Source organism: Chenopodium quinoa, unplaced genomic scaffold (assembly GCF_001683475.1).
Source record: "Chenopodium quinoa cultivar QQ74 unplaced genomic scaffold, ASM168347v1, whole genome shotgun sequence".
Lineage (NCBI taxonomy): Eukaryota > Viridiplantae > Streptophyta > Magnoliopsida > Caryophyllales > Amaranthaceae > Chenopodium > Chenopodium quinoa.
The window spans coordinates 3,081,858-3,098,858 of record NW_018742523.1 but is presented as its reverse complement, the minus strand read 5'-3'; the positions used below and the strand labels follow the sequence as shown (position 1 = coordinate 3,098,858).

The following is a 17,001-nucleotide window of genomic DNA, read 5'->3' as shown; positions in this document are numbered from 1 at the left end:
TCCTCCATTTGCACATTCAATTCATTTATAAATGCACTAATAATTTCAGGAGTTATAGTGGTGATGGGTGGCAACATGTTCATGCCTTCAATCTCTCCCCACAAGGACTTGATCCTGTGTAATAGTTACTTATAGAATCACCATTTTGCTGAATCTCATAGTTATCTTTGTTGAGTTACATTACTTGCACCGTTAGTTTGCAGATATCTGGTCTCAAGCTGCTACCAGATCTCTATAGCAGTGCTTAAGAACATCATGATTTTTAAAAAGAGTCAGACATGTTGTTGGTAGCCAAGCTATCATTACGTTATCGTAGGGATTTAGGTACTCTAAGCGGAATTTCATGAATCATATTCATACGCACCTGAAACTAGATCGCATGCATAACACACAAGAATCACATAATTATACCTTTGAAGCATAATTTCCACGTAGCAAGTTGATTGACAATTAGGGAGAGAATAGAGCCCCAAGCGTTGCTCCTTTACTTAGTCCACGAGATTTGAATGAGTCGTCCACCAATACAATATCGGTCGAGCGAAGGGAAAACACCACAATCACCACCTTTATGGATAACCGGCACCACCATGATCCACCGCCACCACCGTATACACACCGACGCACAGAGAGGAGAGAGAGCCGTGAGAGAGAGGGGAGAGTTTGAGAGAGGCTTGGCTTGTGTTTGCTAATTAGGGTTTAATCTAATTGATCAGTGAATGTTATGTTCAACCCTGGGCACCTAGTCTATTTATAATCTTATTATAATTAGACTAGGAAGCAAAGCCCAAACCCTCTAAACCTACCCACATGGCTGGCCACCTAGGGAAGAAGGCCCATCATGGGCCTTTTCCTCTTATACTCAATCTGGGCACTTTGTGTGACCTCATAGGATCCGTTCAGTTGGGGTTTAGATTATTTTAATAGACCAAAGATTGTTAGTACCTTTAGCTATGATATAACGACGACCCAAAAGAACGAATTTAATTATCTCCATAATTTAATCCATTATATATCTAGTAATTGCAGTTGACGAAGACATAAATCCTTCAATCTCCCACTTGTCTGAGACAAGTGTGCAATGTTCAAATTCCGTAAGTCAATATGTGTCGATTTGATAATATGATTGCATCTCATGCCGGGATCATATTAATCTACAAATCATTTCTTGAAATCTGAGTTAGAACTACAAATCAAATGATCACTGAGTAATACATTTGAGTGCGGCCACACAATTTCCGAATTCTCCCTCTTCAAGAGGCCATGACACATTTCCTAATTAAATAGGTAGACTCAATCCAATCTTGTGGCAACCAAAACTCCCACTCAACTTTTGAAGTAACCAGGAAACATCTTTTATAGTCCCCTTTTACGGAATGAAGTTTTAATGTACCATAGTTAAATCAATCATTGAATAAAATTAGTGTTCCACTCATGTCAAAGGAATCCACTAATATATCTGGAAGCTCTATACTTGAACATCAAAGTAGGTCCATAGTCGATCATGCATCATTCATGCATATCCATGTGATTGAACGAGCATCTCTATGCCCCTATAGCCCATGAAACTGCGCTATCCAATCAATCTTACATGCCAGTCCATTTATTGAAATCAATTATGTCCAATTTAATGATTTCGAACTAGGAACTTAAATAATTCATGAATTTATTTCACCTGTGGGGTTTCCTTCACCAAATCACGTATTTGATGATCCCATCAATTCATAATTATTTTGGACATTTTATTTAATATTCAACTGCAATTAAATAAGAGAAATGAAAATTTCTTGATTAAATATAATTCTGCAAGTTAATGTATTAACTATGTAATAAGTTTTCTCAAAACAAATACAACTTAAATTACATAACTTGCTTCAATCCAGAAGCCTTAGAATGACTCTCATGCTTTGGCTGTGAAAGGGGTTTAGTAAGTGGATGAGCGAAATTCTCATCCATATGAACTTTGCATATCTTGACATCCCGCCTGCCAACGATCTCTCGAATGAGATGAAACTTTCTCTCAATATGTATGGATTTGTAATGTGACTATGGCTCCTTTGATTGGGCAATGTTGCCATTGTTATCACAGAACAACTCAATTCCTTCTTGAGCATTAGGTACAATGTCTAGCTTAGTAAGGAACTTCTTGATCCAAACTGCCTCCTTAACTGCTTCTACCGCAGCCAAATACTCAGATTCTGTCATGGAGTCTGCGACAGTGCTATGCTTCGAACTCTTCTTGCTCACTGTTCCTCTATTCAAACATAAAATGTACCCAGATAGAGATCTAAAGTCATCTTTGTCTGTTTGGAAACTCGCACCGTATAACCCTTGACAACCAGTTCACTTTTGCCACCATAAACTTGAAACATTCCTTTAGTCCTTCTCAAGTACCCAAGGATGTTCTTAGCATCATTCTAGAGTGCTTCTCCTGGATGTGTTTGAAACCTGCTATACATGCTCAAGGCATATGCAACATCTGGCTTTGTACATATCATGGCATACCTAATATAATGGACCCTATTGCATGCAGAGGCATAAGGTACATTGGCCATATGTACCAACTCTTCTGGCTTTTGAGGGCACTGATTTTTACTGAGCGTAATACCATGAGACATGGGAAGAAATCCTCTCTTGGAATCTTGCATCTCAAACCTATCAAGGATCTTATCAATATAAGTCTCTTGACCTATCTCGATGGATCTTAATTCCCAATATGTACTCGGCATCTCCCAAGTCTTACATAGAGATAAAACTCTTCAACCATGCCTTGACTGATTCAAAGCATTGGTATGTCATTCCCCATGAGAAGTATGTCATCTACATATAAGACTAAGAAAACTAGGCTGCTCCCACTAGACTTATTGTATAAACAAGGTTCTTCTTCTCTCTTGAAGAAACCAAAGTATTTGATTGCCTCATTGAAACGAATGTTCCAACTCTATGATGCTTGCTTCAACCCATAAATGGATTTCTGAAGTTTGCAAACCTTTCTAGGATTTTCTGGATCCTCAAAACCCTCAAGTTATGTTATATACACAACCTCCGTCAAGAACCCATTCAAGAAGGCGGCTTTGACATCCAACTGCCAAATTTCGTAATTGAAAAAGTGACAATCGCTAGAAGAATCCTAATAGACTATAAGCTAGGTCTACCATCAGGCAAGTCTACCAAGGCCCACACATCATTTTCTTGACATGGAGTCCATTTCGGATTTCATGGCCACAAGCCATTTCTCTGAGTCGGGGCTTGCCAAAGCTTGCTTATAGGTTATGGGTTCCGCACATTCCAATAGGAAAATTTCGAAAACCTTAGTTAACAGATATTCAACAAACTGTTTGTTTCTGATTCTCAGTGACCTACGAGAGGTAGGAGCAACTCTTCAATTCTTTGAAGATTCAAGTGGGACGATAGGAGTCTCACTAGTTGAATTGGCTTGTTCCGACGCATGATTTGTCAAATTAGTTGACTCATGTGCTCTTGCCTCTGACGTGGTGTTATCCACATCCTTTTGTTGCTTGTCTCGAATCTCTTCGAGAACCACTTTACTCCCACTTATCTTTGTAGAAAGAGATTCCCTTCCTAAAAAGACACCATCGCGAGCAACAAACACTTTGTTATCTACGCGATTGTAGAAGTAATACCCTTTTGTCTTCTTGGGATAACCCACGAAGAAACATTTGTCTGATTTAGGGCCTAGTTTATCACTTTGTAAATGTTTTACATAGGCTTCACAACCCCAAATCTTGAGAAAAGACAACTTTGGAACTTTTCTAGTCCATAACTCATATGGCGTCAGTCGGGCTTCTATTTAGTATGTTCGCAACTGTTTCTAATGCATATCCTCAGAACAATATGTGAAGATCAGTGAAGCTCATCATAGATCGAACTATGTCAAGAAAAGTTTAATTCCTCCTTTCTGACACACCATTAAATTATGGTGTTCCTAGATTAGTTAATTATGAAAGTATTCCACAATCCCTCAGATGATCATCAAAATCTTGAGTTAAATATTCATCACAACGATCATATCGTAGTGCTTAATTATTTTCTCAAGGTGATTTTGTGCTTCATTCTGGAATTCTTTGAACTTTTCAAAAGATTTCAACTTTTACTTCATTAAGTAATTATAGCCATATTTACTTAAATCGTTAGTAGAGGCAATGGAGTAGTTAAATCCATCTCTAGCTTTTGAACTCATTGGTCCTCACACATCCATATGTATAAGTTCCAAAAGGTCATTAATTCTTTCACTCTTTCTTATAAAAGGTGATTTGGTCATTTTACCTAACAAACATGACTCATAATTCTCAATTGATTCATAATCAAATAAGAATAAGAGCCCATCCTTTGTAATCTCTGGATGCGTGATTGGTTTATGTGACCTAACCTTACTATGTTATAAGTAGGTTGGTTTTGAATCATCAATTTTTCGCTTTTGTGATCCATGTATATCAATGTCATAAATATAATTAACTCACAGCTAGAAAATGAAAACAATTTATTACCTTGTCATGGATCAACACTTGCCCATGAAAAGTAAACCAAATCAGTATTCAATGAATACTAAAAAAATTGTCTCAACAAAAACTGGAAATAGTCTAAAATCATCATAAAATAAGCAGGAGGCACCGCCGCGCCGCGCCACGGCAAAAAGCACCGTGGCACGACAGTTCTACTTTTGTGCTTAATGCTCATGTTGTGCGTGCATGAATAACCCCTTGTGCGCACGCGCATACCCCTCTTGTGCGTGCGCACCGCAGGGTCTTTTGTCCGATTTTTATTGTTTGTATAAATAGGCCTTGACTTTACTAGTTAAAGAAAATCATTAGAATAGCTTAGAATTTCTCTCTCATATTTTAGCTTAGGTTGAGAGCTTCTCTCTCTAGATTAGGCTAGCTTAGGAGTAGTTTTAGACAGAGAAAGTGAGAGATTTCAATGGTGATTTGAGAGATTGAAGATTCAAGAGTGACAATTGTATTGAAGATCTTCTCAATTATCAATGAGCATTTCTTACTCTCTCTCCTCTTTATTGCTTTCTTTAATTTCATGTTTGTTTGATTTGGTTTTGATGATTGATTCTTGATTAGTGTAGTTGTTCTTCAATATTTGTTGATTCTTGATTTCATTTACTTGCTTCTTTGATTTGATGATGGATTGTAGCGAGTAGTTGCTTGCTAGGGTTTGGGTAAAACTTGTATGATTGACTGATTGTGATTAATTTGGGAATTATGTTGATTGATTGTTGAGATTAAAGTGATTAATGTAAGTTTTCATGTGCTTAGTTTGATTAGGCCTTGAGAACTATGCTAGATTGCATTGTAGATCCTAATGATATGACCACTTGATTTAGGATTTGCAATCATTGATTGGTTTGGATTGTGATCCTCCTAGTTTATCATTCATAGAGGAAACCTATCTTGATGATTAGGTGATAGCTCTTTGATTCCAATTGATAGCTCTTATCATTAGTCTTCACAACCATTGATTGGCTTAACCTTCCCAAGTTATTGCAATTGTCATGATTACATGTTGATCCCCATTCCTTAGTGTTTCATTTGTGTGATTCTTGTTTGTTTTGGTAGTTGTATAGTCTTTCCTCACCTTCAACTTTGACCTAGCTTAGGCGCATATTGAAAGCACTTGAACATAACCGTTTCTAGTGGTTCGACCCTTGACTTACCTCTATACTTGTATTTAGGTTTGTTAAGTGATTATAAATTTGTTCGACCTTAGGGAGGATTAGTCAACGACCTAGTTTTCCCTACATCACTGCCCTCCCACCCTCCCTGTTGGACTGACACCGGTCGGAAGCCACCGTGGCTGGGCCACCCAGCCATGGCTTCCGGCCATTAAAACCCCTTTTTTTTTGTTTTTAATTTAATTGAAGCAACTTTTGTAAAATTAAACTAAATCAGTCCAAAATTAAAATTAAATCCCTATTCAATTTTAAAATTATGGTTCATCATAAAATTAATTCCAATTTAGTCCTAAATCTTAAAATAAAATTATTGATCATACACAAAACATTTTTATGTAAGATTCAAGTTAATTAAAATTATGACGCATTAAACAGATCGAATTTAACCAAAACTAGCACAAAAATCAAAATTTTGGGTATGATTTTCGAAAAATTCGAAAAATAGGGTTAGGGTGTTATAAAATTTCGAGCATAATAGGGATAACATTAGGTCCTATTTATGGCTATTTTGAGCAAATTAAATCACATTTAATCAATTTCAAGAGTTAAATCACATTTAATATAATAATTGAACCATAATTAAATAATTCTCCCTCTTAATTGATTATAAAATTACGAACATGGACTTCAAATAATCGTATTATTATAATCAAGCGTGTTGATGCAAGAGGCTAACTGATATTACTGTAGGGATTTAGGTACTCTAAGCAGAATTTCATGAATCATATTCATACGCACCTAAAACAAGATCGCATGCATAACACACAAGAATCACATAATTATGCCTTTGAAGCGTGATTTCCATGTAGCAAGTTGATTGACAATTAAGGAAACAATAGAGCCCCAAGCGTTGCTCCTTTACTTAGTTCACAGGATTCGAATGAGCCGTCCACCAATACTAAATCAGTCGAGTGAAGAGGAAACACCATGATCACCACCTTTATGGACAACCAGCATCACCACAATCCACTACCACCACCGTACACACACCGACTCAAAGGGGTGAGCACGGATTGAATATCCGATCTGAAATTGGATTTCGGATCGAATATCCGTATCCGAAAAATCAGATATTTGATATTCGTATCTGATCCGAAATTTTCGGATATCCGGATATTCCGATATCCGAAATTTTCGGATCGGATAGTTCGGATATCCAATATCCGACCCATCTAATAATATGGGTTTTTTATTACACTTTAACAATTTAAAAAAATATATATACATAAATCAAACCTTGCAACTTGCTATCAAAGTATCAATCATACACCATGGGTCACCATATTCTTATCCAGTAAACCCCCAAAATTGAAGAAACTGACTGGAAAAGAGGGGATTCAACAACCAAAATAAATTAAAAAAAAAAAAGGTTTCAAATCAAACCCATTGAAATTCAAACCATTAGTCAGATACGAAATTTTCATTAATAAGCATAAAAGAGAAGATGAGGGGGTTAATTATACAAATCAGATTATTATCCAATTCTAACAACAAAAATTGACGAATTAAATTAACAAAAAAAATGAGGGAATAGACGGGAAATATTACAGACATTGGCATGAAATTAATCGAGCGATGATGAAAAGTTTCATTGATGGTAGAATAGATTAGGACAATGAGCCAAACCCTTATTCTGGAACAACGCAGCGACCACCATTGTTGGAGCTCGAGATGAGATTGAGAAAAGGATGGGAGATTTGAGAAGTCATCATAAACAACTTGCTATTTTCAGAGGAGAGAGAAAGCTCGGAAATTGCCGATAATGGCGGCCTATAGAGTAGAAGACGAAGAGGGAGATGAGGAGATTTGAGATGAGAGAGGAGGAAGATCTGAGAGGAGGGAGTCAGAGAGGAGGGAGGAGGGAGAAAATAGAGGAGAAAGAGAAAGAGGCAGATTACATTAGGGACTTAGTACTTAGGGTTATCCGAATTTCGGAATTTTTGTAAAATAATTTTTTTTTTCTTTAAGAAAAAAACAATTTTTTCTGATCCGAAAATGTTTTCGGATCAGTTATACTAAATTTTCGGATCGGATGCGGATCGGAATTTCGGATTATCAGATAGTTTTGGTCAACCCTACTGACTCACAGAGAGGAGAGAGAGCCGTGAGAGAGAGGGGAGAGTTTGAGAGAGGCTTGGCTTGTGTTTGCTAATTAGGATTTGATCTAACTTATTAGTGAATGTTATGTTCAACCCTAGGCACCTAGTCTATTTATAATCTTATTATAATTAGACTAGGAAGCAAAGCCCAAACCCTCTAAACTTACCCACATGGCCGGCCACCTAAGGGAGAAGGCTTATCATGGGCCTCTTCCTCTTATGCTCAATATAGGCCCTTTGTGTGACCTCATAGGATCCGTTCAGTTGGGCTTTAGACTATTTTACTAGGTCGAAGATTATTAGTACCTCTAGCTATGATATAACGACGATCCAAAAGAACGAATTTAATTATCACCATAATTTGATCCATTATATATCTAGTAATTGCACTTGACGAAGACATAAATCCTTCAGTTATTACATGTGGCCCATTGATCAACTTTCACATCATCATATGTATCTTTCTGCACCTAGAGGTCTCAAAACCATACCCGACCTGATTTGAAACCGGCCCGAAAAATATCCGATTCGTTTAGACACTATAATTTAGAATGCATGACTCAACTTTAAAAATTGATCCGACCCGGCCTCACTGAACTTGATCCGGACACTCGAATCGACACCTCACTTTTCACCGGACCTATCTGTAACAAATCCTAATTTTCTCTTAGAAGCTAAGTTGATCTCCATAGATCTCCTCCATTTGTAGTTTCTTTCATGTCACTCTATGAAAATTAAAGGTTGCCTATCTCCTATTCAGGATGATGATATAAGCAAGGATTTTGCATATGAGCTAAAGATCTTGGACATTTCAAGTGTAAAGATTCAAATTTTGAAGGAGAAGACGGAGAACAAAAGACAAGAAGGAATTGAAAGAAAGATTCAATCTTTGTATCAAAACCGATGAAAAAGAGAGGATTTAAGCACAACATATCAATCTTTTGTGCCTTGATTTCGGATGCAAGGCAAAGATTGATGGCAAGAATATTTGTGGCGACTTAAAAGCATTCACTCATTCATTAATTGATACAATATACACCTTTGTACATATATATACTACTAGGTATCATTCCCTAGAAAGATCGAACCTAATGACTCATCAAATATACCTGTACATTACATTATGACAAAATAGAGAACAATAGTAGACAAAATAAATAACAACACAATATGCTTGCTGCTAATGACAATATAATTGTTGATAATGATACTAATCTTCATCGAAAACGTAATTAGTATTAGTTAGTGGGTAAAAGGTAAAAAAGAAAATTCAATGTTATAACCTAATTAAATAAACATGCATGTGACACATATTAAAGTGTATTTTTTCTAAAGTGTATGTAAGGGTGGGGCTATTGATGTAAAGTTTGTTATTAAGTGAGTCACCACGTCACTTTGACAATTGTTAAATTGGAGGATCCATCTTTGTTGAATGTTGTTTTTGACTTTGGTAAACGCTTGTTTTTATATAATCATAACTTTTTGCTTACTTTCCAAAATTACATTCAAACACAAATTTTTTGAAATCGAGAAACTTCTCTGTATATCAGATCATATTGTGATAATTGCTGCCATTAATGCTAAAAGTAAAGGTTAAATCAAAGTTCTCTCCATTGTTGTCAATTATTTAAACTAACAGAGAATTCTTTTTCGCACTTCTTCCCTTGGTGATTTTTTTTTTGGGGATGGATGGGGTTTAAGTTAGTTACATGTTAAGAAATTTTTTCTTGTAACAACATTCTTAACATTCGTCTAATAGACGGTAGTTCACAGTAACCACAACATAGAGTATTATAAAGACAACAAGTACATGAAATAAATTAAACTAAGTATATATTAACGACCTAGCCTTTCCCAAATTGTTATAAAGCAGGAAAGGCTTTAAACAACTAAGTCATTAAATTAGAACACATGAAAAACATACAAACCAAACTAAAACTTACATTATAAACCTAGAGGTACATTAGTATTAAATGTTGGATTAAAGGTAGGAGTCCATAAACCAACGGACATTAGAAAAGGACTTGAATTTTGTAATTGCGATACAAAGAGCTTAAACACTTTTATAAAGCAAACTAGTACGATATACACAGGAGCATAACTTGAAATGTTTTATTTAGATATACGGAGTACATGGAGAAGTGTAGATTGAGTGACAATGTTGATTGTGAAGTGACACCATTAAGAGCATTCTCAGTATAGAAGTACACTATGGAGATGTACTCTCAAGCATGTTAGTGTTCTATTATATTGGTCAATGATTATATAACACCCTAGCAATTTCATTTTTATTGAAATAATTTCTAATGAAATAATAAAAAAATTACTAACAAGTTACTGCCATGCGTATAGGTACAAGTTTAATTTTATTTATTTTTTCTTTTTATTTTTATTTTTTTTAACGGAGGTAAAAGTTTAATTTTGGCATAGTATAACGTCGTATTTGAAAATTAACTAAGAAATTACTCAAGCATCATTAAATGAAAATTAAAATATAGCCCTTAAAAAAAGCCAACCTAATAATCAAAATGGCTCTTAACAAAGATTAAGTAAAATTAAGTAGTAAAAATTTTATGGAAACACGAATAAATAATATACATACAAATCTCAAGTCAATCAATATCCTTTTTTTTTGTTTTCTTTTTTTTCTTTTTTTTGTTTTTTACAAGAGGAAACTAAACTAAAAATTATAGAAAGTCGTAAATTTTGTTCTACACCTATTAGCTAGAAGGTGGGCTTTAGCTACCTGTTCTCTACCTACCTTCCAAATGATAAAGCCCCGAAACAGGCCGCCAAGTCTTGTTATTTCCTCTATTGTCCATAAGAGCTTTACCTCCTTTTGACCTGCTGCCTGTAATCTATGCACTAGTGTTGTAAAGTCAGTGTAAATCTTAACCTCTCCAAAAATTTTCTGCTGTGCCCAAGCCAGTGCTTGGTGGCAAGCCTGGAATTTTTCCAGTAAAGTCGAACTGGTCTTACCATAAGACCCACCTACATCCTCATAGTTAGATCCATTTGTAGAAAAGCTCCATCCAAACCCTGTAGTGCCCGTATGCTTCTGCCACGACCCATCGATCTCAATCAAGATTTCCTCCTCCTGACCCTGCTCTAGACTTCCCTCACAACCTAGATTACTTCGTAGAAATCCTGGTGGGGGAACGATGGGCCCATTCTCAGGTCAATCCCCCCCCCTCAAAAGTTTCTCCAGGTTTTTGGAAATTTTTTAAAGTATTTGAAGTACCCTCTAAATTCCTGTGAAAATCAGACAAATCTCCAGCTTCATTCCTAAAAACCCTTGCATTCCTCGTGATCTAGAGACTCCACAAAACTGTGATGAAAGTCTCAATAAGGTCAATATGCAACCCATCCTTGATACACCCTCCATTTCCATTTGTTACTCCCATATATTATTTTGGGCGTTTAAAAAAGATCTACCCATATTGAATGTATTCCATTTTTAACTTAGTTTTTATTTACTATTTTATACATATTAAATTCTGATTGGTTAAATTAATTGATTGTTGATTGATCACATGGCTCTAAGTAAGGAAATATGTTCCTTGAATTATGAAATTATGGTTGATGTTTAAAAAAAATTAAAAAAATAAATAAAAAAAACAAAAAATTTAAGTAATGTTAAATATCAAGGAGAAATAATGAGAGATATCAGAGAAATTTTGTTACGTATTTTATTATTCCATCTAATATGGGATATATATACATGTATATTATCTAGGGTTCTATCATCGGATAAGATCAAATACCCAATTCTAGAATGTTCTAGATAATACATCGGATAATAGTCATCCACATTTAGATATTTCATAACACTCCCCCTTGGATGACTATAAAACGGGTAAATAAAATTTACTAGAAAACCCGTACAAAATAATTTATAATGCGCATAAGGACTTTTATATCACCATTCTTCTGTAGATCATGAGTATAGAAAATTTTTGGTAAAATGTGCTTTGTTCAATCACCTTTGATATACCCTTCCTTAAGCTGGGCGATGCATGCTGCATTATCCTCATATAAAGTTGTTGGAACTTCTTTTTCGGAATTTATGCCACAATCTGTCTGTATATGTTGAATTATAGACCTTAACCATACACATTCACGACTAGCCTCATGGATTGCCAAAATTTCTGCATGGTTAGAAAAAGTAGCTGCAATTGTTTGTTTCATAGAACGCCAAGAAATAGAAGTGCCTCCACACATAAATACATATCCAGTTTGTGATCTAGCATTATGAGGAGCAGACATATACCCTGCATCTGTAAAACCAATCAAACCTTCTTTGGATAGGTTAGAGAAAAACAAACCCATATCTTCCGTACCTTGAAGGTAACGAAGTACATGCTTAACCCCATTCCAATGCCTTCGGGTGGGACATGAGCTAAATCTTGCTAACAAATTTACTGAAAATGATATGTCAGGTCGTGTATGACTAGCAAGATACATTAAATTCCGTATTGCACTTAAATATGGTACTTCTGGACCAAAAATTTCTTCGTCATTCTCCCGAGGTCGGAAGGGATCTTTTTCTACATCAAGTGCTCTAACAACCACGGGGCTACTCAGTGGATGTGCTGTATCCATAGAAAATCTTTTAAGAACCTTTTCTATGCATGTTGACTGGTGCACAAGGATTCCATTCTCTAGGTGTTCAATTTGTAGCCCTAAGCAAAATTTAGTTTTTCCAAGATCTTTCATTTCAAATTCCTTCTTTAAGCACTCCATTGTTATTGAAATCTCTTCAGGAGTTCCAATAATATTTAAATCATCAACATATACTGCAATTATAACATATCCTGATACAAATCTCTTTATAAAAATGCATGGGCATATAAGGTCATTCTTATATCCTTCTTTCAACAAGTACTCACTTAGTCGATTATACCACATGCGCCCTGATTGTTTCAATCCATATAGAGATCTATTCAATTTTATTGAGTACTGTTCTCGAGAACTTCCATTTGCTGCTTCTGGCAGTTTAAATCCTTCTGGGAGTTTCATGTATATGTCATTATCCCGTGGGCCATATAGGTAAGCTGTGACTACATCCATCAAGCGTAAATCAAGTCCTTTTCTTATTGTCAGACTGATTAGAAATCTAAAAGTAGTCGCATCCACCACAGGAGAGTATGTCTCCTCATAATCAATACCGGGTCTTTGTGAGAATCCTTGTGCAACTAATCGGGCCTTGTATCTTACAATATCACCATTTTCATTTCTTTTCCGTACAAAGACCCATTTATATCCCACTGCTATTACACCTTCAGGTGTACGGACTACAGGTCCGAATACTACTCTTTTTTCGAGAGATTTCAATTCAGTTTCAATTGCTTCTTTCCATTTTGGCCAATCACTTCTTTGTCTACATTCATGAATAGATTTTGGCTCATGATCCTCATCATCATTCATGACATCTAATGCTACATTGCATGCAAAAACATCATCGATGTCGATTTGGTTTCGGTTCCATATTATTCCAGACATGATAGAATTTATTGAAATTTCTTCATTGTGAGGTACCTGAATATCTTTTTCCATCATGTCTAGGGTCTCTTATGGAGATCCTTCAAAATTAATAGCTTCCTCGGTCTGGCCATTGTCAATAGTTGCTCCTTTTTTCTTCCGATGGTTTTTATCTTTGGAACCGATGGGTCTACCACGCTTCAGGCGTGCTTTAGAATTATTTGCAATTTAGGCTTGTCCTTCTGGGACATCAATTTTAATCGGAGCATTTTCAGCTGGTATATGTGACTTTGTCACTTTCTTTGGGTCAGCAAATGAGTCTGGCAATTGATTTGCTAAGTTTTGTAATTGAATTATCTTTTGGACTTCCAATTCACATTGTTTAGTACAAGGATCTAGGTGAGATAATGATAATTCATTCCAACTGATTTCCTTTTGCAGCTGTTTATTTTCTCTCCCTAATGTTGGAAAAACTAATTCATCAAAACGACAATCTGCAAAACGAGCCGTAAATAAATCTCCTGTCGTTGGCTCTAGGTACTTAATTATCGATGGATATTCATATCCAACATATATCCCTAGTCTTCTTTGAGGGCCCATTTTAGTGCGTTGTGGTGGAGCAATTGGAACATATACTACACATCCAAATATCGTCAAATGGGATACATTTGATTCTTGACCAAAAACCAATTGTGATGGGGAGAATTTGTGATAACTTATCGGCCTCATGCGAATTAGTGCTGCTGCATTTAATATAGCATGCCTCCAAGCAGAAATTAGGAGCTTAGATTTCATAAGTAATGGTCTAGCAATCAATTGTAAACGTTTAATTAACGATTCCGCAAGATCATTTTGTGTGTGAACATGTGCTACAGGATGTTCAACACTAATCCCAATCGACATGCAATATTATCAAAGGCCTGGGATGTGAATTCACCAGCGTTATCAAGACGAATAGCTTCAATAGGAAAGTCTGGAAAATGTGCTCATAATCTGATCAACTGAGCAAGTAGTCTCATAAACGCCAGGTTGCGAGTTGATAACAATGATACGTGGACCATCTAGTTGATGCATCTATTAAAACCGTGAAATATCTAAATGGCCCACACGGGGGAATAATTGGTCCACATATATCCCCTTATATACGTTCTAGAAAAGTAATTGATTCGGAATTTATTTTAGCTAGTGATGGCCGGAGTATTAACTTGCCTATTGAGCAAGCAGCACATGAAAAATTATTATGAAGAATCTGCTTGCTCTTCAATGAGTGTCCACATGAATTTTCAATTATTTTTCGCATCATTATTAAACCGGGATGGCCTAACCGGTCATGAAAAACTTTAAAGTCATCAATAAACTTCTGGTTTACTATAGCATGTGATTTAATTGTATTGATTTTTGTATAGTACAAACTAGTGGAGAATGTAGGTAATTTCTCCATAATAAGTTTATTGCCTTGAGTTATACTTGTGATTTAAAGGAATTCATTATTTCATTCACTAATTGTCTCAATATGATATCCATTTTGTCGAATATCTTTAAAACATAGTAAATTTCTTTGAGACTTAGGGGAGTATAATGCATCAATAATTTTCAATTTTGTTCCCCTTGGCAATAATACATTTGCTCTTCCGGAGCCTTCTATAATTTTTGTACTACCTGATATAGTACTCACACTAATTTCTTTCATCACCAATTGCGAAAAATATTTCTTATCTTTAAGTATGGTGTGAGTGGTAACACTATCAACTAGACATAAATCTTCACCATTAGTTGATGATTGAGCTCCAAAGGGATTCATATTCTAATATGGTTAAAGGAACTAAAATAAGATTCACTAAACCAAATAACTTAAATTAATAAATGACTGATAATGAAAATAATGAAATATCCGAAAACATAAAAATATCCAAAAACATAAAATTGTCCAAAAGCGAATGTCCCATAAAGCATAAAGTCATAGTACTACGATAAAATTCTATAATAAATGCAAGTTAATTAATAGAGTTTATTCGCCTATGGATAATAACTTATTCAATTATTTTCTTCAGGATTAGGAAAGAAATCAGCCGCTTCCAGATGAGTTGTATCACCGTAATCAAAATCACCTTCGCCATCCTCATACACCAAATTTGTTTCCACCTTCTTTCCTTTTTGTTTGATTGATTGTTGATAAAGGTCTACTAGATGTTTTGGTGTACGACACACACGAGACCAATGGACTTTTCCTCCACAACAGTAGCATATATTTTCATTTTTATCCTTCTCATTTCCATTTTTATTGTCCCACTTCTGGTGAGAGTATGAGTTCCTAAAATGACCACCTCGACCACGATCATGTCCACGTCCGCGGCCGCGACCACGACTGCTGGCGTGATCTCTAGCCTTTTTCTCTTTCCCACTATGAGATGTCGCATTTGCTTCAGGGAATGGAGTAGAGCCAGTTGGGCGTGATCCATGATTTTTCATTAATATTTCATTATTTTGCTCAGCCACAAGGAGACAAGATATCAATTCAGAATATTTTGTAAAACCCTTTCACGGTATTGTGTCTGCAGGACAACATTGTTTGCATGAAAAGTATAGTATGTTTTTTCTAACATTTCTGCATCCGTGATTTTCTCTCCACATAATTTCAATTGTGATGTAATTCTAAACATGGCTAAGTTGTATTCACTCACAGACTTAAAATCTTGTAATCTTAAATGTAACCAGTTATAACGAGCTTTTGGTAATATCACAGTTTTCTGGTGGTCATACCTTTCCTTTAGATTACTCCAAAGGACTTGTGGTTCTTTAACAGTCAAGTACTCAGTCTTAAGGCCTTCATGAAGGTGATGGCAAAGGAATATCATAGCTTTAGCCTTATCTTGGCTTGTTGCAGTGTTGTTTTCTTCAATAGTATCCCCAAGTTCCTTTACATCTAAATGTATTTCAGCATCTAACACCCAAGACAGATAGTTGTTTCCAGTAATATCAAGGGCAACAAATTCGAGTTTTGCAAGGTTTGACATGATTCACTGATATATAAAACAATATTATAGATTAGGAACTAAGATGATATAATAAATATATATATTCCAAATTTCAAATGAGACGACTAATTTCAAGTAATTAATTATAACAAGATTTGCGCATTGAACCTTGAGAAGGTTATTGTTCACGAGACCACAATTAAGTCCATTAATCAATTATCATATATAACAAAACATAAACCTTAATAAAAATCAATTATCAGATTTGTTTTTAGATAATAAAAATCAATACTATCATGATCAATTATTACTCAATTCATACAAATTAACTAAAATAGAAATAAACCCACATCAGCAAATGCAATTAACCACTCTTTTACATGAATTATTATTTTGCAATTAGGATTACCCTACTGAATTTAGGTGACTTTTTGTTTGCCGTCTATAGCAAGTTGTTATTTCTGCCTTTTTCTAATATAATACAAAGTTTCGAGTTTGTATCTTTTCTTGATGTAAAAATTAGTGATTCGTTTAGCCTTGTGATCGGGGAAAGTATTTCTTTGTCAAACTAACTTCATAAGGCCCACTATAAGATGAGATCTAAAGGGAGGCCCACAATCATAGTAACTGCAAGCCCAAAAGTTGATTTTCAAAGGTACAACTTTAAGAGTCAGTAACAATAAACAATGCATCGTCTACCAGTCCTACTCCCAAATTATGAAATTCCCAATTTCCCAAAGAAGAGAAT

General features: G+C 35.4%; 2 protein-coding genes across 2 annotated transcripts; both read right to left on the bottom strand.

The window, feature by feature from the left end:
- Window positions 1-15,312: 15,312 nt before the first annotated feature.
- On the bottom strand, window positions 15,313-15,747 carry LOC110719900. Its single transcript, XM_021898879.1, has one exon. The coding sequence runs from the start codon at window positions 15,745-15,747 to the stop codon at window positions 15,313-15,315; it is 435 nt and encodes a 144-aa protein (XP_021754571.1).
- Window positions 15,748-15,788: 41 nt separating this feature from the next.
- LOC110719899 lies at window positions 15,789-16,292 on the bottom strand. Its single transcript, XM_021898878.1, has one exon. It carries the CDS (start codon window positions 16,290-16,292, stop codon window positions 15,789-15,791), a length of 504 nt encoding a protein of 167 aa, XP_021754570.1.
- Between the last annotated feature and the right edge of the window lie 709 nt (window positions 16,293-17,001).